The following is a 27909-nucleotide window of genomic DNA, read 5'->3' as shown; positions in this document are numbered from 1 at the left end:
TAGCTTCTCTGGATGCTGAAAAGGTATTTATTGGGTGGAATGGGAGAATTTATGAGATTCTTCGAAGGTTTGGATTTGGTCATAAATTTGCATTCTGGATTCACTTGCTATATAATGCCCCTACTGCCAGTGTTCGTAGAAATCTCTGAATTCTGACTAATTTCCCTTGACTCGGGGCACCAGGCAGTCCTGCCCACTTTCTCCACTCCTGTTCGCTCTTTAGAGCCACTCTCTATAGCGCTGATGTCCTCGTGTCAGTGGAAGGGTACTTGTCGGGATGGGGTAAAGCATCGGTTGTTTCTCTATGCGGATGACCTACTTCTTTATACTACGGACCCAGCTACCTCCAGAGGCGGCATAACGAAGTTGCTTTTTTTTCGGCTCCTTCTTGGGGTATAAATTGAACTTAGGCAAAAGTGAATGCTTCCAAGTTAATACCACTGGGAGGCAAGCCCAATAGGAGACGTGACCTTTTTGCCTTTCTAAGACAAACTTTCACTATCTGGGGGTCCGAGTGGCCCACAACTGGGCCTCGCTGGGCCAGACAGTTGGGGGGCTTGGCCCTCCCCGATTTATTGTTCTCTTACTGGCTTTCATTCAAAAAAATATTGGTGCGGATTGGTGATCCCAAATCTATTTGGGGACAGATGGAGGCACGGTCCTGCTCTACTTCTTCTCTTCATGCCATAATTCCCTCAAACCCAGTGGTGGTCTCCTCTCTTAGGATTTGGAGACAGCATTTTCAGCTCCTTTCCCTTTCGTTACCAGCCCCTATTTGCAGCAATCACCTTTTCCTGCTGTTTGGGTTGGATCCAACAGTTAAATCTTGGGAAGTGAAGGGCCTGGAGCGGTTTGGGGACTTGTTCGTGGAGGGGAGGTTTTAGGGAGTTAGCTGATAAATTCCAGTTGCCCAACTTAAGTTTGTTTCGTTATTTTCAAGTTTGAGATTTTTCACATGAGGCTTTTTCTTTCCTTTTCTCTGGCACCACGTTCTTCCTCAATGTGGAGGATTGTGTCCCGGGCTTGGCCTGGTGTAGCCACCTAAAATGGCTGATTCCCGATTAATTTGGCCAAAACCCGATGTAAAATGGCTAACCGAAAAGGCTGATGGGAAAAGCAGCCAACAGGGCACAAACGGACAGCTGCAGACAGAACAGCATATTCGGCTCTGGGGAAGTCGGCCCAGATCGATACCTGCGACCATTAGCAGCACATCAACACAGACATCTGCAGTTTAATCGGCTATCCCCGGGAACAATTGCAACATATTAGCAATTGAATGCTGGGCCAGACCTGTTGGCGCCTGCAGTGGCTGAAACAAAGACAGGTGAACGACCACCCCCCGATCAAGGAATCGCCCCATTATTGGAGCATATCGAACCCAGTGATTGCGAACAAGTCCAATCACTTGGGACCAGGTCAAGGTCCGCCCCGAGAAGCGGGAAGCCCCTGGGACCTATAAAAGATAGGGGCCAAGTTCAGATCGACCCTCCTCTCCCTTCTTCTCCTGCTCGCAACCTTCGCAAAAACCATCGACCAGCAACCGTAAGTTTGACTCCAGCGATCGCTACCCGATAGAGACTCCTAGCCATCGACCTGTATCAGCCTTTGAATCCCGCAGGCCAGACTCAATTCGATAAGTCATTCGTTTCCCTGACCTGGTGGGCCATTCCCAAAAGTTAAGTATTGGCCAGTAGTGGTAGGTAGTGATCTAGAAAGTAGGATTATTGTGTAAGTATTTATTGCTGTACATAATAAATGACCGTTGATTTTAATCTTACTAAGCGGTGTGCTGCCTTATTAATCATTACTAGAGCTTGAACCACGTGGCGGTATCAGAAAGATACCTGGCGACTCGTGAGCAAAGGTGACATAATTAGAGCTAATAAAACTAAGGTTAATAAGAGCAACACTGGCGAGGGGCCATATGGCCACATTCTGCTCAGTTAAGCGATGCGAGGGTAAAATGGGCCCCATTCTTACTGATAGGGTTTGGAGCGAGGATCTTCACACGGTTAACTCCATGTCATCATGTGCCCAGCTGAACCTGGTTCAGTTTAAAGTCCTTCACAGGACGCACTAGGGCAAAGATGAGTGAGTTTTTTCCAAATGTAGAAGATAGGTGTGATCGCTGTTCTTTTGGTCTGGCTAGCCATACGCACATGTTCTCGTCCTGTCCCAAACCCGTAGTTTCTGGGCTTCATTCTTTAATACCATACCGGAGATACTCCATATAGATTTGGTTCAGTGTCCGCTGGTGGCCATATTTGGTGTGTCGGATTCGCAGGTGATTCAGTCTGGGGTAGAGGCACAATAAGTGATTATGTTGTCACCGTTGCCTCGCTGATAGCCTGATTGCTTGGTTGGAGGTCTCCCTCTCCGCCCAGTGTCTCTACTCGGTTGGGTGACTTGATGCCATTTCTGCATTTCGGAAAGGTCACATTCACCACCAGGGGGTCGGTGGAGAGGTTCTATCTAAGACGACAGCCATTTATTTTCTTTTTTAAGGAGTTAGTCACCGTTAGTTGTTAATGGGTTTAGGTCAGGTTTAGTATTTAAGTTAATTATAGGTTGTGTGTTTTTGTTTTACTTTTATGCTCGATTGTGGGGGGGTTTTCTCTCTTTTGTTCTGGCTTGTATTGTTTATTATGATTTTTTTTTTCATAAACATATTTTAAAAAGAATAAAAGCAAATTGCTGTAATTTCAAGTTCAGCAAAAATATGGGTGGGAGTGCTGCAATGACAATACATTTAAATAAGGTTTAAAAAGTCATCATGGGATTCCTCAAAGCAATATGCAAGGCTAGCACTGCACCTTCCTGGAGATTGGCGTCATAAGCAAGGACAGACTTCTGGCCGGCCAATGCAAGGTTCGAACCTACATCCCAGCTGTAATCTAGTGCTTAGGTCAGGTCATATAAATTCAGCAGCATTGCTGTTATTACAAGAACGCCAACATTTTCAATGGAACTAAAGCTCTTTTTTCATAATCACTTCTTGCTGGTTCTGGTCTCACGCATTGCTAAGTACTGGTCCCATTCCACAGTGAACAGAACTCCGCTGTGTGTAACTGCTGCAGCCATCCAGAGAGTTACAAAACCATGAATTATGCTGATGGGTCTAAGAACCTCATGCAGCTCCTGTTTTGCTTGTTGGCCAGCAATGCATCAGGGAGTTCATGGCTACATCTGCTCATGACTAGAGAAATAAATAGTGAGGCATTGCACATCTCTTTAATTATGGTCCATCAAAATGGATAAATACTTCTGGTAATTGCTTCTGTGAAGAAACTTGGGATGTTTTGTTCCTTCAAAGACATTATATAAATGCACAATTGTTTTTAAAGTTATAAACAGTGTTTCAAGATTGTGATGCTCATGACTCAAAACATTAAACTCAAACTCAGTGTACAACAAGGACTGTTTAAAGCTTCATTCAGTTCTCCAGCTCACACCTTGGATTTTAAACTTTGAGGGTTTCAAAGCCCACTCAAGACTCACGAGCACCTAATCTCAGCTGTAACATTAATGTTGTGCTGCATTGTCACGGTGCCTTCCTATGGATGAGGCTCTGCACTGCCGCCCCGTCTGCTTGTTTAGGTCAATAACGGCACAGAATCTAGAATCAGGAGGCCATTCTGTACCAGCTCGCCAAATGTGCAAATTTTCCCAATGCTATAACCCCACCGTCTCCCCCAAACCCTCTCCCCATAACCCTGCGCATTCTTCCTTTTCCGATAATAACAGATAATAATCCCGTGACCTCCTGAATGCCTCAACACAAGGGTCCTGATGGTAGTATTAGAAAGAAAAGAGCAGGATATCCAACCCAACATTTCTCCTTTAACCAACATCACCAAGGGATTACCTTGTTATTTGTTCATTTTGTTTGTGGAATCTTGCTAACATCAATGACCGTTATAAAATTACTTTGAGACATCTTGAGAATGTGTCAGGTGCTATATAAATGCAAGCTCTTTTATTCTTTCGACAATTCTGTGCAAATATTGCCATCGGATGATTGGAAATTAAATAATCTTTATCGGTTACTTTTAATTCGACAGCAACAGGTTTATACAATAACTTTTCATAACGGCTGCATTACCAAAAATGTTTTTTAAATTACTGTGCTACAAAGTTATGCAATAGAAACTCTTGAGTTGAGAGGGTGAAGTGATCTTGACTGTTGTGACATCACAACTGATATCAATGGTTTAACTCAAACTATTTAAATGGAAGATTTCTTTTAATTCTCCATCACTTGGAAGTACGTGATTTTATAATGTGACTGCTGCAAATCATGTACACTACGATTTTGATCCACAACACTGGAGCTGTAGTATCATAACAGCACAGTTTAAAAGTGGTCAATCTTACTCTTTTAACGAACAACACAAAGGCAAATGCTTTCTGCATTAAACCCCAAGGAATCGAGGTAGAGTGTGTTAAACCAATCCCCAACAAAACAAGTTAATGTGTGTTTACTAACTTTGGAAGGAGAAGTTTGGAGGAAGAGGTAAGAGAGTCAGAGTTAATAAAAAGTTTTTAAAAATGGTATCAATGGGGGAACATCTCAGTTATTTGCCCTACATGCTCTTCACTCACGAAACAAGGGACACTTGCAAACAAAACGTGGAGGCAATGGAATTCAAAACAGTCAAACAAAAACAAAAAAAAAAGACTTGAATATATGTAGCACCTTTTGCCACTCTGGGCATCCCGAAGTGCTTTACAGCCAATTAAGTACTTCTGAAGTGTCATCATTGTTCTAATGTAAGAAACACAGCAGGCATTTGGCACACAGCGACGCGATAATGCCCAGATAATCTGCTGTTTAAAAAAAGGAATAAATATTGGCCAGGACATTGGGCTGAACTCCCTTACTTTCATTTGGAATACTGCCAATCATTTGCGTCCACTTGAGGGGATAAAATGGATTTTCACTTTAATGCCTCATCGAAAACATGGCACGTCTGATGGTAGTCCTGCACTGAGAGTGTCAGGCTAGATTATCTCTGGATTGAGAGGTGAGCCCAGGACCTCCAGACTCTGAGGCCAGTGTAATATTAGCCAGCCAAAGTACAGCATTACTGTGCGCTTCAAAGACTCAGACTTGTTCAATTAAAGGATCAACCCACTGAGCTGCCAACGTTATCAAAAGATCCAGATCTCAGATGAATACTTACTAAATGCTGTGTCATGTCAACAGCAATAGTGGTCATCTCCTCACTGTATTCACATATCATCTTCTGAATGACGTTGGTGAGATCGTCATTCTCGGTTTCTCGGACAACATGGAGTAGCTCTTGCATTACTGGCCTAACCGATGGCTTTATATATTCCTTAGCTGGAGGGAAAATAATAATATATTAGTTGCAAAGTATTTTCTTAGTTTCTTGACTTCATTTCTCTTGCCCCAAATATCTAGACACTCATATTAAGCCAACCTAGTTTCTGTGATCCTTCATAGCCTCAGTTGTCACTGCACTAAATGTAAATGTCGCTATAGACCCAGAGGACCATAGGCTGCTCTCCTCTTTTGAGGGGGAGAGCGGACTGGTGGTGATTTAACCCGAGGGGTTAATCAGGCGAGGGGCAAGGTCAAGAAGGCGGGATCTTCATGAATAACCTCAGCCGGTATGGGAATTGAACCCGAGCTGTTGGCGTCATTCCACATCATGAACCAGCCACTCAGCCATCTGAGCACCATACAACTGGGAACAACAATTTGTGCAATAAGCTACATTTTCCGGTTTAAATTTATTTTTTTCCCTCCACAGTAATGCAAACTCAGCTGAAAGCACGATTGACTTTTGGAATTGTGCTTAAAAGCAGGGAGATTTCAATACTTATTTAAGAGAACAACAGCCAGTTGAAGATAGATTACCAAGCTTAACGATCCAAGAGGGGTGCTTCCAATTGAGAGCCGACAGGACAGTAAGTTCAAAGAGGCTGCTGTTGGATCTGCACAGAATCATAGAATCCCTAGAGCAGAAGGAGGCCATTCGGCCCATCAGGTCTGCACCAACTCTTCGAAAGACCACCCCACCTAGGCCCAATCCCCTGCAACCCCACCCAAACTTTGGACACGAAGGGACAATTTAGCATAGTCAATCCACCTAAACTGCACATCTTTGGACTGTGGGAAGAAACCGGAACAACCAGTAGGAAACCCATGCAGTCATGGGGAGAATGTGCAAACTCCATACAGACAGTCACCCAAGGTCGGAATCAAATCCGGATCCCTGGCACTGTGAGACACCATCATCATTAGCTCCTTTCGGATTAAAGATATAACACCACTGAATTGAAGTATCTAAGAGGACCAGAAATATTGAGACATCTATTCGGCTCTCTATCTGGTTAACTGTTTTCCTAGGCCTGCAAGGTGAAAACTACCCAAGTACCCCAGCATAAATGTATTTAAGCAGCCACATTACTGTCCAATACTTGTCTGTACTCTTCTGCTCTCCAACCCCCAATCAGCACATGCAATGACCAGCATAAAACCTGGAGTCAGGAATCATAGAATTTCAACAGTGCAGAAGGAGGCCATTCGGCTCATCGGAGTCTGCAACGACCCTCTGAAAGAGCATTCTACCCAGGCCCACCCCCCATGCCCTACCCCCGTAACCCCACCTAACCTGCACATACTTGGCCACTATGGGGCAACTTAGCATGGCCAACTCACCTGACCTACATATCTGTAAACTGTGGGAGGAAACCGGAGTACCCAGAGGAAACCTACTCAGACATGGGAAGAGCGTGCAAACTCCACACAGACAGCCACCCAAGGCTGGAATTGAACCTGGTGCTGTGAGGCAGTAGTGAAAATCAGCACAGTTGCTCTTTATGTCATTCAGTTCCAAGTTGGCAAGCCCAGCAGAATAGGAAACATAAAGTTTCAGTGCTACTGATAGTGAGAGAGGATAGCCTGCTGGTTCGATATAGAGTGATAATAGTGACTGCCTCCCTGTGTCTATTCATGAAATACTCTGCACCAGGCATGTAAATGGACTAATAGACACTGTGTTGTTTAGGCTTCAGGGCCTCCCTGCCTAATAGCACAGTGGATGTACCTACACCACACTGACTGCAGCAGTTCAAGAAGGCAGCTCACCACCACCTTCTGAAAGGCAATTATAGACTGGCAATAAATGCTGGTATAAGTCCATGAAGTCCACATCCCATAAAAATGAATCAAAAAACCCAGCAATCAATATTATCTTTCTGACTCAGAAGCATTTCCACCAGTGTTTCTGCACTGGTGCAGGAGTACAACAAAATTGGCATAATATCTATTCAAAGTGGCAATATTTTTTTTTGTGACCTGGAAATGGACTAATGTTTTAAAAAGTTCTCATATCAATCGATTTTTATTCAGCTACCGCAACATGAAAATGTATTCTTGTTTGCTTGAATCCAAATACTTGGTCAAGCATCTGAGAGACTCAATCATCTGTGTCATACAACATAGAATAGTAACCAGCCCAAACAACTGCAAGAACTAAAGGTGACATTTCAGCGCAAGATCTCTCTTTGACTCACCTTGATCTTGGTTACTTATAAGCGTCTGGAGGGCTATGGCAGCTTCTACTTTGACTGGCATCTCTTTATCTTCAATTAAACTCTTCTTTGTCAACTCGACTGCATTTCTTAAGTTGAGATCATTTGTGAACTTCAGATTGCAAAATGAATGAAGAACCCAACAAGCCTAAAACGTGAAGTCAGAAGCAAGAAAAATAATCAGTCTTATTTGAAACAGGTGACCTGCATTTTGAAAGAAAATGGTTCGAACGAATAGGTGTTTGTCCATTGTTGGGCGATTACATGCATATCACTTAAGTGGCTGAGGCAGGACCTGGAAGTTGGGAATTGAAACATTTCAGTAATTTACAATCTTTCCAAAACAGTCGAAGATGATTACTTCAATTGCCTCAACCACGGTTCATCAATGTCATGGATGAGAAAGGTGAAATTTGTTTTTACAAATAAGCTTTCATAGCTGATCAGTGAAGTAACTTAACCTCAGTAAGAAGTCTTACAACACCAGGTTAAAGTCCAACAGGTTTGTTTCGATGTCACTAGCTTTCGGAGCGCTACTCCTTCCTCAGCAGCGCTCCGAAAGCTAGTGACATCGAAACAAACCTGTTGGACTTTAACCTGGTGTTGTAAGACTTCTTACTGTGCTCACCCCCGGCATCTCCACATCATAACTTAACCTCAACAGAGGTGAATTGCTATACTTAAGAGAAAGTGGGTCTTCAGTATGTTCCAGCTTTTTCCAGAGTTTCCAAATCACGGACACACTTTGCGAAAATGTGAATAGTGGAATTCTGCTGGACAAGTTGAACTTTTATTAAGTATTCAAGTTGGCAACATAGACCAGGCTGATCCAACTCAAATCAAGATGGGTGCGAGAGCTCCAGTGCAAATCTTCCTCAAGAGCTGTAATGCTTCAGGAGCACACTGCAGAACCAAGTGTACAAAACAACTTGCAGTGTGTGGAGGGATTTTCACTGCGAGAATAAAACTATTAAATCATAATATCTAGCGTGGTATTGCACCTTTTTACAATGGTGCTGTTTATTGTTTGGGTGCTCCTTCTAAAATAGGACAGCTCAAAAGCATGACATACTAAACTGTCTCTATTAACAGACAATTTTTACCACTATATCTGTCTCAGCAACAAAAGACAAAAAAAGTGCTTACACATTTGGGTTATTCGAAGAAATGGAAAGTCCATGCACAAACAAATGAAAACACAGTCATGGTCATGGAGTTATACCAAGATTAGTGTACAATGGCCAATTTTAAATACAGTTAGAAGTTACGATTGCCAGCCTGAAAGGCACAATATTGGAAAACAAAAGTTATTTCCTGAAAAATACATTGATACTTTACTCCAACCTCTTCACCAAAGGTCTGGCATTGATTGTAGAAAATATGGCAGCCTGATATCTATTTTAGTGTGTTAAGGATAAATGCATAACTTAACTGATGGAAGATAAAAATTCAAAGAGAGATTCTATAGTAAGAAGAATACAAAATCTCAAGGTAAACAACTGAATTAACTAACAATTTTCAGATTACAAATGAATGCATACAATAACAAAGTGTACCCTCAGGTTATTCCACTCAATGACATTTTGTTTCAGAAAAAGATCTATAGATCCAAGCTGCACAGGCCAGAACTATTGGGTTTTCCAGTCAGGGTGGCTACTGAAGTAGTAATATTCACTTCATGCCTCTGGGCTAGAGAATGGACGGTGTAGAATGGGGAGGCAAGCTGACCTTGTCCTCTCTCAGCAACAATCAATGGAGAGTGATTTAATGTGTCCTGATCTCGATTTACTTCTGCTAGAAAAGGTGTATTCAAGGACAAAATCAGGCTTTGCTATCATACCCTCCATGGTCAAATGGCCTGCTAACAGCTGCAAGACAGGTGAAAGTTACTTTAGCAAGTTATTGGAGCTCACAGCTTCACACCCCTCACACGGCATGGTGACACAGTGGTTAACACTGCTGCCTCTCAGCACCAGGGACCCAGGTTCAATTCCGACCTTGGGTGACTGTTTGTGTGCAGTTTGCACGTTTTCCCCGTGTCTGCGTGGGTTTCCTCTGGATGCTCCAGTTTCCTCCCACAGTCCAAAGATGTCCAAAGAACTAAATACGAAAAGTTATAATCCAGCTCAATATTAGAAATTGAAATTTTCTTCCTTAGTCAGATGTCAGTAAAATTAAAATAGTTTATAAATAAATATAATTTACATAGTAGTATTAACAAATGTCAGCACTGCATTATCTTGTACAATATTACAATTATAGAGCTGAGAGTCTGCAGTACAGTAAGTTTAAAGAGGCTGCTGTTGGATGACTTTGAAGGAACCACCTCGTTACTGACTCAGCACACTGTTGAGCATGACTTTGTTTCAGCAAAGAGCCACTACAGAAAAGGAGAAAATTATAATCTGCGCGCGGCAGCAAGACAATCGTTTGCACCACGGTGGTCAACTCTGTTGAGCGCTGTCTGGTGGGGCTCAAGAGCCCCATTCTGGCATGGCAGTCTCTGATGCATTAGCTGCAGAGGAAGACAATGGCTTAGAAGGTGCATGGATCACTGACTTCCATTTTCTCTCGGCCCTCTTCCCAGCCAGATGAGCTTTTCAATTCTGCTTGCATCTTCAAATACCATTCCAGTCAGCCTCCAGAGGTCACAGCAGTCAGCGACCGTCTCCTAGCTGTCAGTCTCAATGCCGAGCATCTTCCCATCTTGCTGGCAGGTACCCTTGTTGCAGAAGTATGGATGCCCAGGAGGTTGTGACTCAGCGGCCAATTCACTGTACAGAATGGAGTATGGTAGATAAAATTGGTGGGTTACAGGTGCAGATTGCTGTGAGGAAATACCATGTTGTGGCTATAACAAGAGACTTGGCTCAAAGATGGGCAGGACTGCGTGTCCTGGATACAAGGTGTTCAGGAAAGATGAGAAGGGAAGAAGTGAGAGGGGTGGCAGCATTGATTAAGGATATTGCAGTGTTGGAGAAAGAGGATATCAAAGAGGGGTCAAGGACAGAGTCTATTTAGCGAACAGAAATTACATTGCTTGATGCGGTCTACAGGCCACCAACCAGTGGGAAGGATGTAGAGTAACAAATTCACAAGGAAATTACAGAGAGATGCAGAAATTATAGGGTAGTTAGTTATAATAGGAGAGCTTAATTATCCAGCTACACTGGGATTGTAGTATCGGACTGGGCATTAAGGGACAAGGTTCCTGGAGTGTGTACAGGAAAATATTCTACAGCAGTAAGTTTTCAGTCCAACCCTCTCTTTTTGAAGAGGTAGCAGGGAAGGTTGATGAAGACAATTCAGTTATGTGGTGTACATTGACTTCCACAAGGCATTTGATACTCTGCCACACAACAGATGTGAGCAAAATTATAGCTCATAGAATAATAAGGGACAGTAACAACATGGATACGGAATTGGCTGAGTGACAAGAAACAAAATAGTGGTTAATGGATGTTTTTCGGGCTGGAGGAGTTTGTAGTGGAGTTCCATAGGGACTGGTTTTGGGATCCGTGCTTTTCCTGATATATATTAATGACCTGGAACTTGGTGTATTGGGAATAATTTCAAGGTCAGCAGATGATACAAAGTTTGAATGCATTGCAAACTGCGAGGATGATTAAAAAGGACACATTGGTGGAATGGGTAGAAGGTGGCAGATGAAATTCAATCTGAAGAAATGTGAAGTGATTAATTTTGGTAGGAAGAACATGGAGAGACAATATAAATAAAGGGAACGTTTCTAAAGGGTTACAGGAACAGAGTGACCTGGGGGTAAATGTGCACAAGTCATAAAGTGCGGCCTCATTTGTCACCGGACAGGTTGAGAGAGCAGTTAAAAAGCATACATGACCTTTGGCTTTATTCATAGGGCATAGAGTACAAGAGCAAGGAAGTTATGCTGAATTTGTATAAGACACTAGTTCAGTCTCAGCTGGAGTGTTGCGTGCAGTTGTGGATGCTGCATTCAGGAAGGATATGAAGGCACTGGAGAGAGTGCCGAAGAAATGAGAATAGTTTCAGGGTTGAGGAACTTCAGTAATGAAGAAAGACTGTAGATTGTTTTCTTTGGAGAAAGGAACAGATGAGATTTGAGAGGTGTGGAAAATCATGAGGGGTCCGAATAGTATAAAAGTTAGGGAAAAACTGATTTTTAAAAAAAAATTTTTTAAAAAATTTGTCAATGAAACATGGGAGTCGCAGGCTGTGCCACATTTATTGCCCATCCCTAATTGCCCTTGAGGGGGCATTTAAAGGTCAACCACATTGCTGTGGGTCTGAAATCACGTAGGCCAGACCAGGTAAGAATGGAAGATTTCCTTCCCTAAAAGGACATGAGTGAACCAGATGGGTTTTTACGGCAATTGATAATGATTTTATTGTCATCAACAGGTTTTTATTGCATTCAAATTTCACTATCTGCTGTGGTGGAATTTGAACCTGGGACCCTGGAGCAATACTCTGGGTCTCTGGATTACACCTCCGATTCCCCTAAAATTGAAAACGAGACAACACAGATTTAAAGTAATTAGGGGCTGGTAAAGTAATTAAAAGGGCTGGTTTAGCACAGGGCTAAATAGCTGGCTTTTCAAGCAGACCAAGGCAGGCCAGAGGCGTGGGTTCAATTCCCGTACCAGCCTCCCTGAACAGGCGCTGGAATGTGGTGACTAGGGGCTTTTCACAGTAACTTCAATTGAAGCCTACTTGTGACAATAAGCAATTTTCATTTCATTTCATAATTAATTAAAAAAAGATAAAGTATCAGGAGGAAAAGCTTCAGCATGTGGTGATTGGTTAAAGTCCGGATAGCACTGCCTGAAAGTGCAGTGGAGGCACGTTCAATTGAAGCATTCAAAAGAGAATTTGACCATTATCTGAAACGGACAAATGTTTAGGCTTTCAGGGAGAAGGCGGGGGTGAATTGCTCACTCGTAGGTGGTGCAAACATGATGGGCTGAATGGCCTTCTTCTGCGCTGTAACATTTCTGTGATTCTGTGAAGGTCTTTGGGTATGGAACAATCTGCCTGGACTGTAGGCACAACAATACGGTGGCACGGTAGCACAGTGGTGAGCACTGTTGCTTCACAGCACCAGGGACTCAGCCTCGATCTGCCTGGGTACCTACCTCAGATTGCTCCCTCTCGGGAACTGAAACTTCCCGGTGAGTTCCTCCAGGGTCGATACTCTACCGTCGTGCACATGTTCCTAACCATCAGTGTCCCCATGTCCCATCTTCACCTCTTGACTGAGGCGTCATTGTTGCAGGAGTGAATCTATGATTGTTGCAGATGTGGGCCATGGTGGGCATTTCGGTTAGTCGCGCTCCCACTTCCTTGAAACATCTCCGTACACTTTCTGCGGTGGACGCCCAGTGGTAGAAATGACAGATGGTGATTAATCTGGACAGATGCGTAGTAATGTATTTTGGAAGGTCTAATACAGGTGGGAAATATACAGTAAATGGCAGAACCCTCAAGAATATTGACAGGCAGAGGGATCAGGGTGAACAGGTTCACAGGTCACTGAAAGTGACAACGTAGGTGGAGAATATAGAACATAGAACACACAGTGCAGAAGGTGGCCATTCGGCCCATCGAGTCTGCACCGACCCACTTAAGCTCTCACTTCCACCCTATCCCCGTAACCCAATAACCCCTCCTAACCTTTTGGACACTAAGGGCAATTTAGCATGGCCAATCCACCTAACCTGCACGTCTTTGGACTGTGGGAGGCACCCGGAGGAAACCCACGCAGACATGGGACGTACGTGCAGCAGACAGTGACCCAGCGGGGAATCGAACCTGGGACCCTGGCACTGTGAAGCCACACTTGTTCTACCATTGAAGGTAGTCGAGGCTTACTTGAGTATAAAAATTGGCAAGTCATGCTGCAGCTGGTAGAAACTTAGTTAGGCCACACTTGGAACATAAGTGTTCAATTCTGGTCACCACACCACCAGAAGGATGTGAGGCTTTGGAGAGTGTACAGAAGACGTTTAACAGGATGTGGCCTGGTATCATAGAATTTACAGTGCAGAAGGAGGCCATTGGGCCCATCGAGTCTGCACCCGCTCTTGGAAAGAGCACTCTACTCAAGCTCACGCCTCCACCCTATCCCTGTAACCCAGTATTCCCACCTAACCTTTTTGAACACTAAGGGCAATTTATCATGGCCAATCCACATAACCTGCACATCTTTGGACTGTGGGAGGAAACCAGAGCACCTGGAGGAAACCTTCGCAAACACAGGGCGAAAGTGCAGACAAAAAATTCAGTAAGTTTTAAAATGCTGGTGGACAAGGATAAGAGCGGACCTAGGGTGATTGTGCTAAATTGGGGGAAGGCTAATTATAAAAATATTAGGTGGGAACTGAATAACCTAGATTGGGGGCGGATATTTGAGGGTAAATCAACATCTGACATGTGGGAGGCTTTCAAATGTCAGTTGAAAGGAATTCAGGACCGGCATGTTCCCGTGCGGAAGCAGGATAAATGTGGCAAATTTCGGGAACCTTGGGTAACGAAAGATACTGTAGGTCTCGTCAAAAAGAAAAAAGGAGGCATGTGTAAGGGCCAGAAGGCTGTGTAGAGACAAAGCCTGTGTGGAATATTAGGAAAGTAGGAAGGTACTTAAGCAAGGAGTCAGGAGGGCTAAAAGGGGTCACGAAGTCATTGGCAAATAGGGATAAGGAAAATCCCAAGGCTTTTTACACGTACATAAAAAGCAAGAGTGTAGCCAGGGAAAGGGTTGGCCCACTGAAAGACAAGGAGGGAATCTATGTGTGAATCTATGTGTGGAGCCAGAGGAAATGGGCGGGGTACTAAATGAATGCTTTGCATCAGTATTCACCAAAGAGAAGGAATTGGTGGATGTTGAGTCTGGAGAGGGGTGTGTAGATAGCCTGGGTCACATTGAGATCCCAAAAGTCTTGAAAAATATTACGGTGGATGTCCCCAGGGTCTGATGGGATCTACCCCAGAATACTGAAGGAGGCAAGAGAGGAAATTGCTGAGGCCTTGACAGAAATCGTTGGATCCTCACTGTCTTCAGGTGATGTCCCGGAGGACTGGAGAATAGCCAATGTTGTTCCTTTGTTTACGAAGGGCAGCAAGGATAATCCAGGGAACTACAGGCCGATGAGCCTTACGTCAGTGGTAGGGAAATTACTGGAGAGAATTCTTCGAGACAGGATCTACTCCCATTTGGAAGCATGTGGACGTATTAGCGAGAGGCAGCATGGTTTTGTGAAGGGGAGGTCGTGTCTCACAAACTTGATAGAGTTTTTCAAGGAGGTCACAAAGATGGTTGATGCAGGTAGGGATGTTGTCTACATGGACTTCAGTAAGGCCTTTGACCAGGACCCTCATGGCAGACTGGTACAAATGATGAAGTCACAAGACATCAGAAGTGAGCTGGCAAGATGGATACAGAATAGGCTAGGTCATAGAAGGCAGAGAGTAGCAATGGAAGGGTGCTTTTCTGATTGGAGGGCTGTGATTAGTGATGTTCCGCAGGGATCATTGCTGGGACTTTTGCTGTTCCTAGTATATCTAAATGATTTGGAGGAAAATGAAACTGGCCTGATTAGCAAGCTTGCGGACGACACAAAGGTTGGTGGAATTGCGGATAGGGATGAGGACCGTGAGAGGATATAGCAGGATTTAGATTGTTTGGAGACCTGGGCGGAGAGATGGCAGATGGAGATTAATCAGGACAAATGTGAGGTAATGCATTTTGGAAGGTCTAATACAGGTAGGGAATATAGAGTGAATGGTAGAACCCTCAAGAGTGTTGACAGTCAGAGAGATCTAGGTGTACAGGCCCACAGGTCACTGAAAGGGGCAACCCAGGTGGAGAAGGTAGTCAAGAAGGCATATGGCATGCTTGCCTTCATTGGCCGGGGCATTGAGTATAAAAATTGGCAAGTCATGTTGCAGCTGTATAGAACCTTAGTTAGGCGACACTTGGAGTATAGTGTTCAATTCTGGTCACCAAGGAGGTAGGAAACTTGATATTGGGAGGGGACTTCAACACCGTGCTGGACCCAGGGTTAGATAGATCCAGATCGAAGACCGGAAGAAGGCCGGCAGCGGCCAAGGTGCTCAAGGGGTTTATGGACCAAATGGGGGGAGTGGATCCATGCCGATTTCTTAGACCGAGGGCCAGGGAGTTCTCCTTCTTCTCCCATGTCCATAAAGTGTACTCCCGGATAGATTTTTTTGTTCTGGGAAGGTCGTTGATCTCAAGGGTGGAAGAAGCTGAGTATTCAGCCATAGCGGTTTTGGACCATGCCCCACACTGGGTGGACCTGGAACTAGGAGAGGAAAGGGAGCAGAGAGCACTCTGGCGATTGGATGTGGGATTGATGGCGGATGAGGGAGTGTGTGGAAGAGTGCGGGGATGTATTGAGAGGTACCTGGAGGCTAATGACGACGGGGAGGTCCGAGTGGGAGTGGTATGGGAAGCACTAAAAGCGGTGGTCAGAGGAGAGCTGATCTCCATTAGGGCCCACAAAGGGAAAACAGAGGCCAAGGAAAGGGAAAGATTACTGGGGGAGATTTTAAGGGTGTACAGGGAATTTGCGGAGACCCCGGAGGAGGGACTGTACAGGGAGAGAAGACGACTCCAGACGGAGTTCGACCTTTTGACCACCAGAAGGGCGGAGGTGCTGTGGAGGAAGGCACAGGGGAGGAGGTATGAATATGGGGAAAAGGCTAGTTGCCTGCTGGCCCATCAGCTGCGAAAGAGGACAGCGGCGAGGGAGATAGGGGGAATTAGAGACGAAAAGGGAGCTACGGTGCGGAGAGCAGGGAAGATAAACGAGGTGTTCAAGACCTTTTATGAAGGACTGTATAGGTCCCAACCCCCGGAGGGAGAGGAGGGGATGCGGCAGTTCCTGGATCAATTGAGGTTCCCGAGGGTGGAGGAGCAGGAGGTGAAAGGCCTGGGGGCACCGATTGGGGTGGACGAGGTTATTAAGGGGCTGGGAAATATGCAAGCAGGGAAGGCTCTGGGACCAGACGGGTTCCCGGTGGAATTTTATAGAAAATACGTGGACTTGTTGGCCCCGCTGTTGGTGAGGACGTTTAATGAGGCCAGGGAAGGAGGGACTTTACCCCCGACAATGTCGGAGGCGACGATATCGCTAATTCTGAAGCGGGATAAAGATCCGTTGCAGTGCGGGTCCTATAGACCTATTTCATTATTGAATGTGGACGCCAAATTGCTGGCAAAGGTACTGGCATCGAGGATAGAGGACTGTGTCCCGGGGGTGGTGCACGAAGACCAGACAGGGTTCGTAAAGGGGAGACAACTGAATGTCAACGTGCGACGACTATTAGGGGTGATAATGATGCCCCCAGTGGAGGAGGAGGCAGAGATAGTGGCGGCAATGGATGCAGAGAAGGCATTTGATAGGGTGGAGTGGGAGTACTTATGGGAGGTGTTAAGGAGGTTTGGGTTCGGGAATGGGTTTATTAGCTGGGTCAAACTCCTTCATGGGGCCCCAACGTCAAGTGTGGTCACGGGTCGGCAAAGATCGGAGTATTTCCGACTATATAGGGGAACAAGACAGGGATGCCCGCTATCTCCATTGTTGTTCGCGTTGGCAATTGAACCTCTGGCCATGGCGTTGAGAGACTCCAGGAAATTGAGAGGGGTGATTAGAGGGGGAGAAGAACACCGAGTGTCGCTATACGCAGATGACCTACTGTTGTATGTGACGGACCCAGTGGGGGGATGACAGAGGTCATGCAGATATTGAGGGAGTTCGGAGATTTCTCGGGATATAGGCTTAACATGGGAAAGAGTGAACTATTCGTGATACACCCTGGGGACCAGAGTGGAGAGATAGAAGGCCTGCCTCTAAGGAAAGAGGAAAGAAACTTCCGATATCTGGGGATTCAGATCGCTAGGAGCTGGGGAACCTTGCACAGACTTAATCTGACACGATTGGTAGAACAAAAGGAGGAGGACTTCAAGAGGTGGGACATGCAGCCTCTGTCGTTGGCGGGCAGAGCGCAGGCAATTAAGATGATGGTCCTCCCGAGGTTCTTATTTGTATTTCAATGTCTCCCTATACTAATCACTAAGACATTTTTTTAAAAAATAGACAGGAGCATCACGAGCTTCGTGTGGGCAGGGAAAGTCCCGAGGGTAAGGAGGGGGTTCCTACAACGTAGCAGAGACAGAGGAGGATTGGCGCTACCGAATTTGGGCGACTACTATTGGGCCGTCAATGTGGCGATGATTCGTAAATGGATGATGGAGGGAGAGGGAGCGGCGTGGAAAAGACTGTAGAGAAAGTCCTGTAAAGGGACGAGCCTAGAGGCGCTGGTGACGGCGCCGCTACCGCTCTCACCAAAAACGTTTACCAAGAACCCAGTGGTGGCTGCAACATTGAATATCTGGGGACAATGGAGGCGACAGAGAGGTGCGCGGGGAGCCCTGGTGGGGTCCCCAATCAGGAACAACCACAGGTTTGCCCCAGGAAAGATGGATGGAGGATTCCAGAGCTGGCACCAGTTGGGAATTAGGAGGGTGGGAGATTTATTTATAGATGGGACGTTTGCGAGCTTGGGAGCATTGGAGGAAAAGTATAAGTTGCCCCGGGGAAACTTCCTTAGATATATGCAGGTGAGGGCGTTCACAAGACAACAGGTGAGGGAATTTCCGCTGCTCCCGGCACAGGGGATCCAGGACAGAGTGCTTTCGGGGGCGTGGGTCGGGGAGGGCAAGGTGTCAGAGATATACCGAGAGATGAGGGAAGAGGGGGAGGAGTCGGCGGGCGAGTTAAAAGGAAAGTGGGAAGAGCTAGGGGAGGAGATAGAGGAGGGTATGTGGGCTGATGCCCTAAGCAGGGTAAATTCCTCTTCCTCGTGCGCCAGGCTTAGCCTGATTCAATTCAAGGTGCTACATAGAGCACACATAACGGGAGAAAGATTGAGCAGGTTCTTTGGAGTGGAGGACAAGTGTGGGAGGTGCGGCGGAAGCCTGGCAAACCACGCATATATGTTTTGGTCGTGCCCGGCACTGGAGGGGTATTGGAAGGGAGTGACGGGAGTGATCTCGAAGGTGGTGAAGGTCCGGGTCAAACCAGGCTGGGGGCTAGCTCTATTTGGAGTTGCGGATGAGCCGGGAGTGCAGGAGGCGAAAGAGGCCGACATTGTGGCCTTTGCGTCCCTAGTAGCCCGGCGTAGGATTTTACTCATGTGGAAGGAAGCGAAACCCCCCGGACTGGAGGCCTGGATAAACGATATGGCGGGGTTCATAAAACTGGAGCAGATAAAGTTTGCCCTGAGAGGATCGGCTCAAGGGTTCACCAGGCGGTGGCAGCCATTCCTCGACTACCTAGGGGAACGTTAGAGGGAAGACAGATGACCAGCAGCAGCAACCCAGGGAAGGAGGGGGAAGTTTTAGTTTATGTTAAATGATTAGTTTACCATGTTGATTAGCCATTTGTTCTCTGTTAAATTTTCTTTTTTGTTATGTTTGATGTGTAAGGGGAAAAAATTGTGATCGAAAAATTTTCAATAAAATATATATATATATTTTAAAACTGGTCACCACACTACCAGAAGGATGTGGAGGCTTTAAAGAGGGTGGAGAAGAGATTTACCAGGACGTTGGTCAGGTATCAGAAAGATACCTGGCGACTCATGAGCAAAGGTGACAGAATTAGAATAAAGTAAACTAAGGCTAAAACAAGCAACAGTTCTCACTGGAACGACGGAGGTTGAAGGGCGACCTGATAGAGGTCTACAAAATTATGATGGGCATAGACAGAGTGGATGTTCAGAGACTTTTTCCCAGGGTAGAGGGGTCAATTATTCGGGGGCATAGGTTTAAGGTGCGAGGGGCAAGGTTTAGAGGAGTTGTAGGAGGCAGGTTTTTTTTACACAAAGGGTAATGGGTGTCTGGAACTTGCTAGCGGAGGAGGTGGTGGAAGCAGGGACGATAGGACGTTTAAGGGGCATCTTGACAAATACATGAATAGGATGGAGATGGAGGGATACGGACCCCGGAAATGTAGAAGATTTTAGTTTAGACGGGTAGCATGGTCGGCGCAGGCTTGGAGGGCCGAAGGGTCTGCCCCTGTGCTGTACGTTTCTTTGTTCTTTGACGTGCCGTTAGGTAATTTGGGCATTCTGAATTCACCCTCTGTGTACCCGAACAGGCTCCAGAATGTGGCGACTAGGGGCTTTTCACAGTAACTTCATTGCAGTGTTAATGTAAGCCTACTTGTGACAATAGAGATGATTATTATTAGGTGGTGAACCACCGAGGTTCACATTAACAGGCATTTTAGTACTAAAGCATTCCAGAGTGGAACGTTTTCTGCTGTTGGTGTCTGATTCTATAAACATTGATGATTGATGGATAGGAATTTTTTAAAAACAAAGCAACTATTTACAATTAATCATAGAATTTACAATGCAGAAGGAGGCCATGCGGCCCATTGCATCCTCACTGGCCCCTGGAAAGAGCAGGGCTCCATCCTATCCCCACCTAACCTTTTTGACACTAAGGAGCAATTTAGCATGGCCAATACACCTAATCTGCACATCTTTGGACTGTGGGAGAAAACCGGAGAATCCAGAGGAAACCCACGCAGACACGGGGAGAAAGTGCAAGCTCCACACAGTCACCAGAGACCAGAATTGAACCCGTGTCCCTGGAGCTGTGAGGCAGCAGCACTAACCACTGTGCCACCCTTAATAGACTATTTGTACAGGACAGCTGCCTAGATTTAGCAGGAAAACGGTAGCTCGGATAGACTATCTTCCGAGATACACAAATCAAAATCTGATGAGAATGTGAATAAAACACAAATGAAAGGAGACAGTATAACATGGCCCATTAGAGAGCAGCAGAATGTTAGTTTTAAATGTAAACCAAAAAATAGTTTTGCCATCTTGTGCACCACTGAGTAGTTGGAATTTAGAACTCAAAGGATGAACTTTTTCCTTGAACTGCAGGCTCACTTTGTCTGCCAATGCAAATTCACAAAAATAGTTTGTTTTGCCCATACCTTGACCGGTTTAATAGAAAAGCAGAATGTAACTTAAAAAGAAACAGATTGCAGAATGCTGTGATCCAGAGGGACACACTGTATAATAATCACAAAAAGTCAACATGCAGGTGCAGGAAGTCAATAAGAAGGCAAACAGAATTTGGGCCTTTATTACAAGTGAGATGGAGTATACAAGTAGGGAAGTCATGCTACACCTTTATAAGCCATTCAGAAAGTTAGGGGGCATGGGATACAGGGAAATTTGGCTGTCTGGATACAGAATTGGCTGGCTGAAAAAAGACAGCGAGTGGTAGTGGATGGAAAGTATTCTGCCTAGAGGTCAGTGACCAGTGGTGTCCCGCAGGGATCTGTTCTGGGACCTCTGCTCTTTGTGATTTTTATAAATGACTTGGATGAGGAAGTGGAAGGGTGGGATAGTAAGTTTGCCGATGACACAAAGGTTGGTGGAGTGGCAGATAAGTGTCAAGGGCTGTTGCAGGTTACAACAGGACATTGACAGGATACAGAGCTGGGCTGAGAATTGGCAGACGAAGTTCAACCTAGATAAATGTGAAGTGATTCATTTTGGAAGGTCGAATTTAAATGCTGAATACAGAGTTAAAGGCAGGATTCTTGGAAGTGTGGAGGTACAGAGGGATCTTGGGGTCCACGTACATAGATCCTTCAAAGTTGCCACCCAGGTTGATAGGGTTGTTAAGAAGGCGTATGGGTGTGTTGGTTTTCATTAACGGGGGATTGAGTTTAAGAGACACAAGGTTTTGTTGCAGCTTTATAAAACCCTGGTTAGACCACACGGAATATTGTGTCTAGTTCTGGTCGCCTCATTATAAGAAGGGTGTGGATGCTTTGGAGAAGGTGCGGAGGAGATTTACCAGGATGCTGCCTGGACTGGAGGGCATGTCTTATGAAGAAAGGTTGAGGGAGCTAGGGTTTTTCTCACTGGAGCGAAGAAGGAAGAGAGATGACTTAATAGAGGTGAACAAGGTGATGAGAGGCATGGATAGAAGGGCTACCCAGAGACTTTTCCCCAGGGTGGAAATGGCTGTCACGAGGGGACATAATTTTAAGGTGATTGGAGGAAGGTATTGGGGAGATGTCAGAGATAGGTTCTTTACACACAAAACGGTGGACGCGTGGAATGCACTGCCAGCAGAGGTGGTGGAGTCAGAACGGACATTTAAGCAACTCTGGGACAGGCACATGAACAGCAGTAAATTGAAGGGATAGGTTAGGTTAATCCTCGATTAGGATAAATGGCCGGCACAACATCGTGGGCTGAAGGGCCTGTACTGTTCTATGTAAGCCATTTTCGAGCTACATGGAGTAGCGTGCATGGTTTTGGTCACCTTATTTGCATTGGAGGTAGTTCAAAGAAGATTCACTAGGTTGATGTCTGGGATAAAGGGGTTGTCTTAGGAGGAAAGGCTGAGCAGATTGGGCCCAATCTCATTGGGATTTAGAAGAATGAGAGGTGCCCTTATTGAAACATAAAGGTTTCTGAGGGGGCTCGACAGGGTAGATGCTGAAAGCTCTGCAGTCCTGCCACATCCAGTTGTAAAATCAAGAATTATGACAGACAGGCAGGAAAGTAGAGTTAAGCTCGCATCAGATCAGCTATGATTTTGGTGGATCAGGCTCGAGGGGCTGAATGGCCTACTCCTGCTATTTCTCATGTTCCTATATGCACGTCGTACCACTATTCTCATTATTGGCAGATGTATATATGTCAGGCAGATTGGGCAGGTTTGCTGGGTATGTTTTTGTTATTGTAAAATTTGAATTATAATACTTTTTAAAAAGTGCTTTCCCCTCAAAAAGTAAACCTGTTTTTACCCCTTCCAGGTACTGACAAACATTGCTGCATTTGTGACTGGATCCGAGGCCGTTTTTCTTCAAAGTTTTCCCGTTCAGAAATGCGTGCAACCTCATTTTCAAATAACAAAACAGAGCAGGGAGGAAAGCTAACAACAGCCTTAGTTGGTTCGAGCTAGTCATCACAAAATCATGCACATGGTATTTGGCCTTACCCTAGCTCGGAGGTAGCCTAAGTCAGAGTTAAAGAGTGCAAATACATAATTCTGAAGCATCAACTCCATTTGGCCCTTGTATGTGTTTTTCTGTTGGTATAAAAATAAATTTTGCATTAGTTCAGTGAAGATGAAACAAGAGTAAAACAAATGCACAATACTTTGAGGTAACTGTGAAACTAATGTTTAAAATGCTGGATGTGTTTGGCTCAGAGAGTTAGTGCTTTCTTCATACTTGGGATGTCAGTGTCACTGATAAAGCCAGCAATTTATGACCATCCTTGTGCCCTTATTAACGCTGTGTAGTGCAGTCTTCTTCAAGCACTGCAGTCCATGTGGAGAGGGTACAGTTGAGTGCTGTTAGCTAGGGAGTTACAGGACTTTGACTGGGTGACGATGAAGGAATAGCAATATAGTTCCAAACCAAGTTTTGTTTTATTTATTTATTCGTACAAATTTAACAGTACCTAAATCTTTCTATTCCAATTAAGGGGCAAATTTAGTGAGGCCATTTCACCTACTCTGCACATCTTTTAGGGTTGTGGGGGTGAGACCCACGCAGACACGAGGAGAACGTGCAAACTCCACACGGACAAGTGACCCGGGGCCGGGATGGAACCCAGTGCGTGAGGCAGTAGTGCTAACCAGTGTGTCACCGTGCGGCCCTAGTTCCAAATCAAGCTAATGTAGCATCTGGAAGGGAACATCCAGGTGACGGTATCCCATGTCTCTGGTGCCCTTGTCTTTCTAAGTAGTAGTGGCCACGCGTTGGAAGGTACTGCTGAAAGGCAATTTGTCAGGTTATTACAGCACTTCCTTTAGATGGTACACAGGTCAGCAATGATGTGTCAGTGATGAATGGAATGAATGTTTAAGACAGTGGATAGGGTGCTAATCAAGCAGGTTGCTTTTTCCTGGATGGGTTTGAGCGGCTTTCTGCTGTTGGGCTACACTCATCCAGGCAAGTGGAGAGAATTCCATCAAACTCCTGACTTGTGCTTTGTTATTGGTAAAAAGAACTTGAGAGTTAGGAGGCCAGTTACTCGTGTCCGAATTCCCAGTCTCTGACCTAGTTTTGTGTCACAGTCTTTATATGGCTAGTCCAGTTCAGCTTTTAGTCAATGTCCAACCAACCAACCCCAGGGTGTTGGGGGATTCAACAATAATAATTCCATTAAATATCAAAGAGAAGAGATTAGACTTTCTCAAAGCCTGCCACTTGTGTGACGCAATTACTACTTGTAACTTATTGGCGCAAGCTTGAATGTTGTCCAAACCTTGCTGCAAGTGGGCATACACTGCTTTAGTATCTGAGGATTTACGAATGGAACGAAACACCATGCAATCACCAGCAAATGTCCCCACTTCTGACCAAATGATGGATGAAACAGCTGAGAATGGCTGGGCTCAGGACATTACCTTGAGGAACTCCTGAAGTGTCCTGGGGCTGCTAAACTGGCCTGATAACCATCTGCCTAGCGCTAGGTTTGACTAGCCAGTGGAGAACTTTTCCACGATTCCTGTTGACTTCAATTGTATTAAGGCTCTTTGAACTGACATGTCTGAGATATGGGCTTGAAACCAACTCAGTTAAGAGTCTGAAAGTCTCCTCCATTGACCAGAAAGGTCCTACTAGAGAGGAGTTTGAGTTTTCAGATCCACAACATTGTGGGCATGAACCCAAACAACAAAATTAATTTTACCACCTCTACAAAACTAGTCAGGCCAAGAGAGGAACAAAGGATGTCTGTTATAAGAAATGGGTGCAGGGGCAGGTGCTTGTCCAAATTAGAGGTTAGCTCATGCATTTTTGGGCAGAGTGCAGGAAGCTTAGCGTTATACTGAATGGTTTTGTGCTGCCCGAAGCGAAGCATCAAAATATAATATTCAAAATACAGAAAATACAGGGTATTTGAAAGCAGAATTCATACCAAGGGATGCAACATCCTTTCTATTATTGCATCATGTCGGCACAATGGTGCAGTGGTTAGCACTGCTTTCTTACAGCACCAGAGACCCGGGTTCGATTCCCACCTCGGGTGGCTATCTGTGTGGAGTTTGCACATTTTCCCCATGTCTGCGTGGGTTTCCTTCGGGTGCTCCGGTTTTCTTCCACAGTCCAAAGATGTGCAGGTTAGGTGGATTGGCCATGCTAAATTGACCCTAGGTGGGTATACGGGGATAGGGCGGGAGATTGGGCTTAGGTGGAGTGTTCTTTCAGAGGCTCGGTGCAACCTCGATAGGCTGAATGGCCTCTGAACAGGAGGATTCTATGATTGTCAAGTGCATTAGTGACCTCGAGAGACAGGATATTATCTATCTGTATGCCGCCCATAATTGTTCCGCTCTGCTATAAATATGAGACTATATCCACTAGATGATGTAATAATTTTAGATCAAGAGGATTTATAAACCTAGAGAAGGTCAAGTACACTGAACATGGTTGAAGATAGCAGCTTACAGCACAACATTTATAAGAGCACAAATGCTGGCCTCATCAGTAATGCCCACATCCCTGGAATGAAGAAAACACTATCTATCTCTCGGAGCCAAACACTTCTCGACTTTTAAACATCATTCTGGATGCGTCTGACATTTCTTGATACTCTTACATCTAGGTTCAACTTCAGAGATAATATGACCAGAGTACTAGAACATTATCTATCTTTTTCTTCACTGGCTAATTATTATGCTCCCCTTCTGGTCGGAAAAAGACTATTTTTGTGAGGCAACCCTCAGCTAAGTGACCAACCTGCATGCATGAACTTGGACAAGGATGGCCCAACAAGCTATTTTCAGAGACATCTGTAGTCAAAGCTAGTCTCATCAATGTCCAAAATGTATACATGCCCTCTCTGCAGATGTTATTAAATTCATAAAATCTTGAAATGCAAAAGGGCTCATGTCTTTGTTGGGTCATTGAAAGAGTTATCAGTTAGTCTCGCTCCATGGCTCCCTATAAAATCCTTGCAAATTGTTGGACTTTTCTTCTTCTCCCAAACTCTGGGAGCCCAGATAGTGTCCCAACAAGAGATCGGCTAACTAAGGACAAACTGTGCCACAAACCTACAATCATCGATTCCTACAGCTCAGATGTATCCTGCCTAACCACTAAAGATAAGCTTGATATAAACATTTCTCTCCAAACTTATTTAGAAACTTACTTTGAGCAGAATATCCGCCAAAGAACCAATTACATGCAGTGCCCCATCCTTCTTTCGAGGATCGCCGTTTGGATCCGTCAAGATCTGGTAACAAAAGCTCATCATCTTTGGCAAAACCTACAGAAGTTAAATCAGTTCAAAGTGACAAAACAGTGGAATTAAGATCATTACTTTTACAATAAGAAAATTTGCAATAAATAATTTCAAGTATTTCAAGTTAATTTTAATCGGACTTCAACTAATTTATTCAGGTATCTTCATTAGTCTAGGGGGTGGGGGAAATAGGAATTGAACTTTGACTTTAGATTAGGCCTTAGGGCAAGATATAGTTGATCAGTTGGCATCATACAAGGTTTGGAGATGATGGGATGACCTCCATTGGTCAGACTACTGTCATTGACCAGGATGGATTTTTCATACATTTCTAGGCAACGATCCTCCGCTCACTGTATTTTGCTAGAGAAATTGTCATGCTTTAAATCAGCAGACTTTGCTGCAGTTTTGGTCAGGAGTTACATTTGTTGTCGTTCGTGGAAGCTCAATGTAAAGATTCTCTTTGCTGAGGAAACAGACTGTTTTCTTGTAGTGAATTGTTTACATAAACTAGTTTCTGGATATACAGATTTTGTTTGCTGCACTAAGACCTGCCCCACCTCAGCTACTTGGCTGATACTTTGGAGTTTTTTTGACAAAAGGTTATTGCTTGGAAGTCTCACCATTATTGAACGTGCTCACCATTATTAATTTGGAGAAAACCCCACAAGTGGGATTCCTCGCAATTTGCTAGTTGATTTGCGCCAGTCAGCCATTAGCCATGCCAAAACCTATGAAAGCCTCTTCTCGCTTCGAGGCTCCCCTTTCAACTTAATGCCAAGTTTTTTTATTTAAAAAATAAATAAATTTTGAGTACCCAATCATTTTTTCCCAATTAAGGGGCAATTTAGCATGGCCAATCCACCTACCCTGCACATCTTTGGTTGTGGGGGTGAAACCCATGCAAACATGGGGAGAATGAGCAAACTCCACACGGACAGTGACCCAGAGCCGGGATCGAACCTGGGACCTCGGCGCCGTGAGGCAGCAGGGCGAACCCACTGCGCCACCGTGCTGCCCTTTAATGCCAATTCTAAACTCGCTAGTTTGATGCAATAAAAATTATTCCCACTGCAAACATTTAGAGCTGATATTTAATGCCGTGGAGGCTCCATTATGTGATTTATGGCCCTGAGGTAACACTCAACCTTGGAGGCCCAGAAAGAAATCTGCCACTGCAGCAATTTATGACCCAATAGCTCAAGAGTGTTTTATTTTCACAATATAGCTTCATGTCATGTAAATCCTACCAGGTCCCAAAACAGTGTTGAATCCCAGTGACAGAGAGATTCTGAAAACTTCAAGCTGCAGTTCATTGATATTGAACTATAATATAATCAGTTGCAGAACTGAATTTCACATGACACAGGGAAAGTTGCCTCACCTCCTTTCTCTTCTTTGCTGCAGTATAAAGGAAATTCTGGGCTGCAATGGTTGGAGAGACATGGTCCTCGAATACATCTAAAAAAAAAAATTCCAACAATACCACTAATTAATGCAGCCGCAGTTTTCACATACACTAATCACCAGCTATCACTGCAGCGCTCAAAGTGATGCACGCAGCAAGAACTGATTTTAATTATCTTGGCTTCACAATTTAATGAAATTACCTTTTTGCTAGGACAATGGAGAGGGAATAGAAATCACTGTCAGGTTCTCTCAGCTTTTAGCAACACAGAAGAAAACCTATAGCACAATCAAATCCAGGGACATTTTGTGGACCTCACCAAATTTCATCCGAATGTATTCGTATGGATCCTCCTGCCACAGCTCCTCATCTTCATCTTTGTAACACATCAGTGGGAAGACTACCTCTTCAGAAATGCTCTGTATAAATAATAATAATGTCAGTCACATTCTTTCCAAAATCACCTCATCCTTCCTAAAAAGCTCCATCTCTTGGCTGTCCTTTTTGCTCAAAGATCTTGAATACATCATTGCCACTCAACCCTATGATTTAGCGCAACTGCAAAACTCCGAATTAATGGCAAGTTACAAGTTAGATTTCACTGTGATAGC

General features: G+C 44.7%; 1 protein-coding gene across 3 annotated transcripts in view; it reads right to left on the bottom strand.

Annotated features, from left to right (window-relative positions):
* The window catches only part of ipo8 (importin 8), a 122279-nt gene that overhangs the window by 29645 nt on the left and 64725 nt on the right, over positions 1–27909 (bottom strand). For all 3 annotated transcript variants that reach the window (XM_072484306.1, XM_072484308.1, XM_072484309.1), the window contains 6 exons: positions 27618–27717; positions 27275–27351; positions 25798–25914; positions 22634–22723; positions 7549–7714; positions 5187–5347 (listed from right to left, as the gene is read on the bottom strand). In XM_072484306.1, the coding sequence (XP_072340407.1) occupies positions 5187–5347; positions 7549–7714; positions 22634–22723; positions 25798–25914; positions 27275–27351; positions 27618–27717 (711 nt within the window). The remainder of the gene's footprint in view (positions 1–5186; positions 5348–7548; positions 7715–22633; positions 22724–25797; positions 25915–27274; positions 27352–27617; positions 27718–27909) is intronic.

Source organism: Scyliorhinus torazame, chromosome 19, assembly GCF_047496885.1.
Source record: "Scyliorhinus torazame isolate Kashiwa2021f chromosome 19, sScyTor2.1, whole genome shotgun sequence".
Lineage (NCBI taxonomy): Eukaryota > Metazoa > Chordata > Chondrichthyes > Carcharhiniformes > Scyliorhinidae > Scyliorhinus > Scyliorhinus torazame.
The sequence above is the reverse complement of the archived record's forward strand: the minus strand, read 5'-3'. Positions and strand labels throughout refer to the sequence as shown.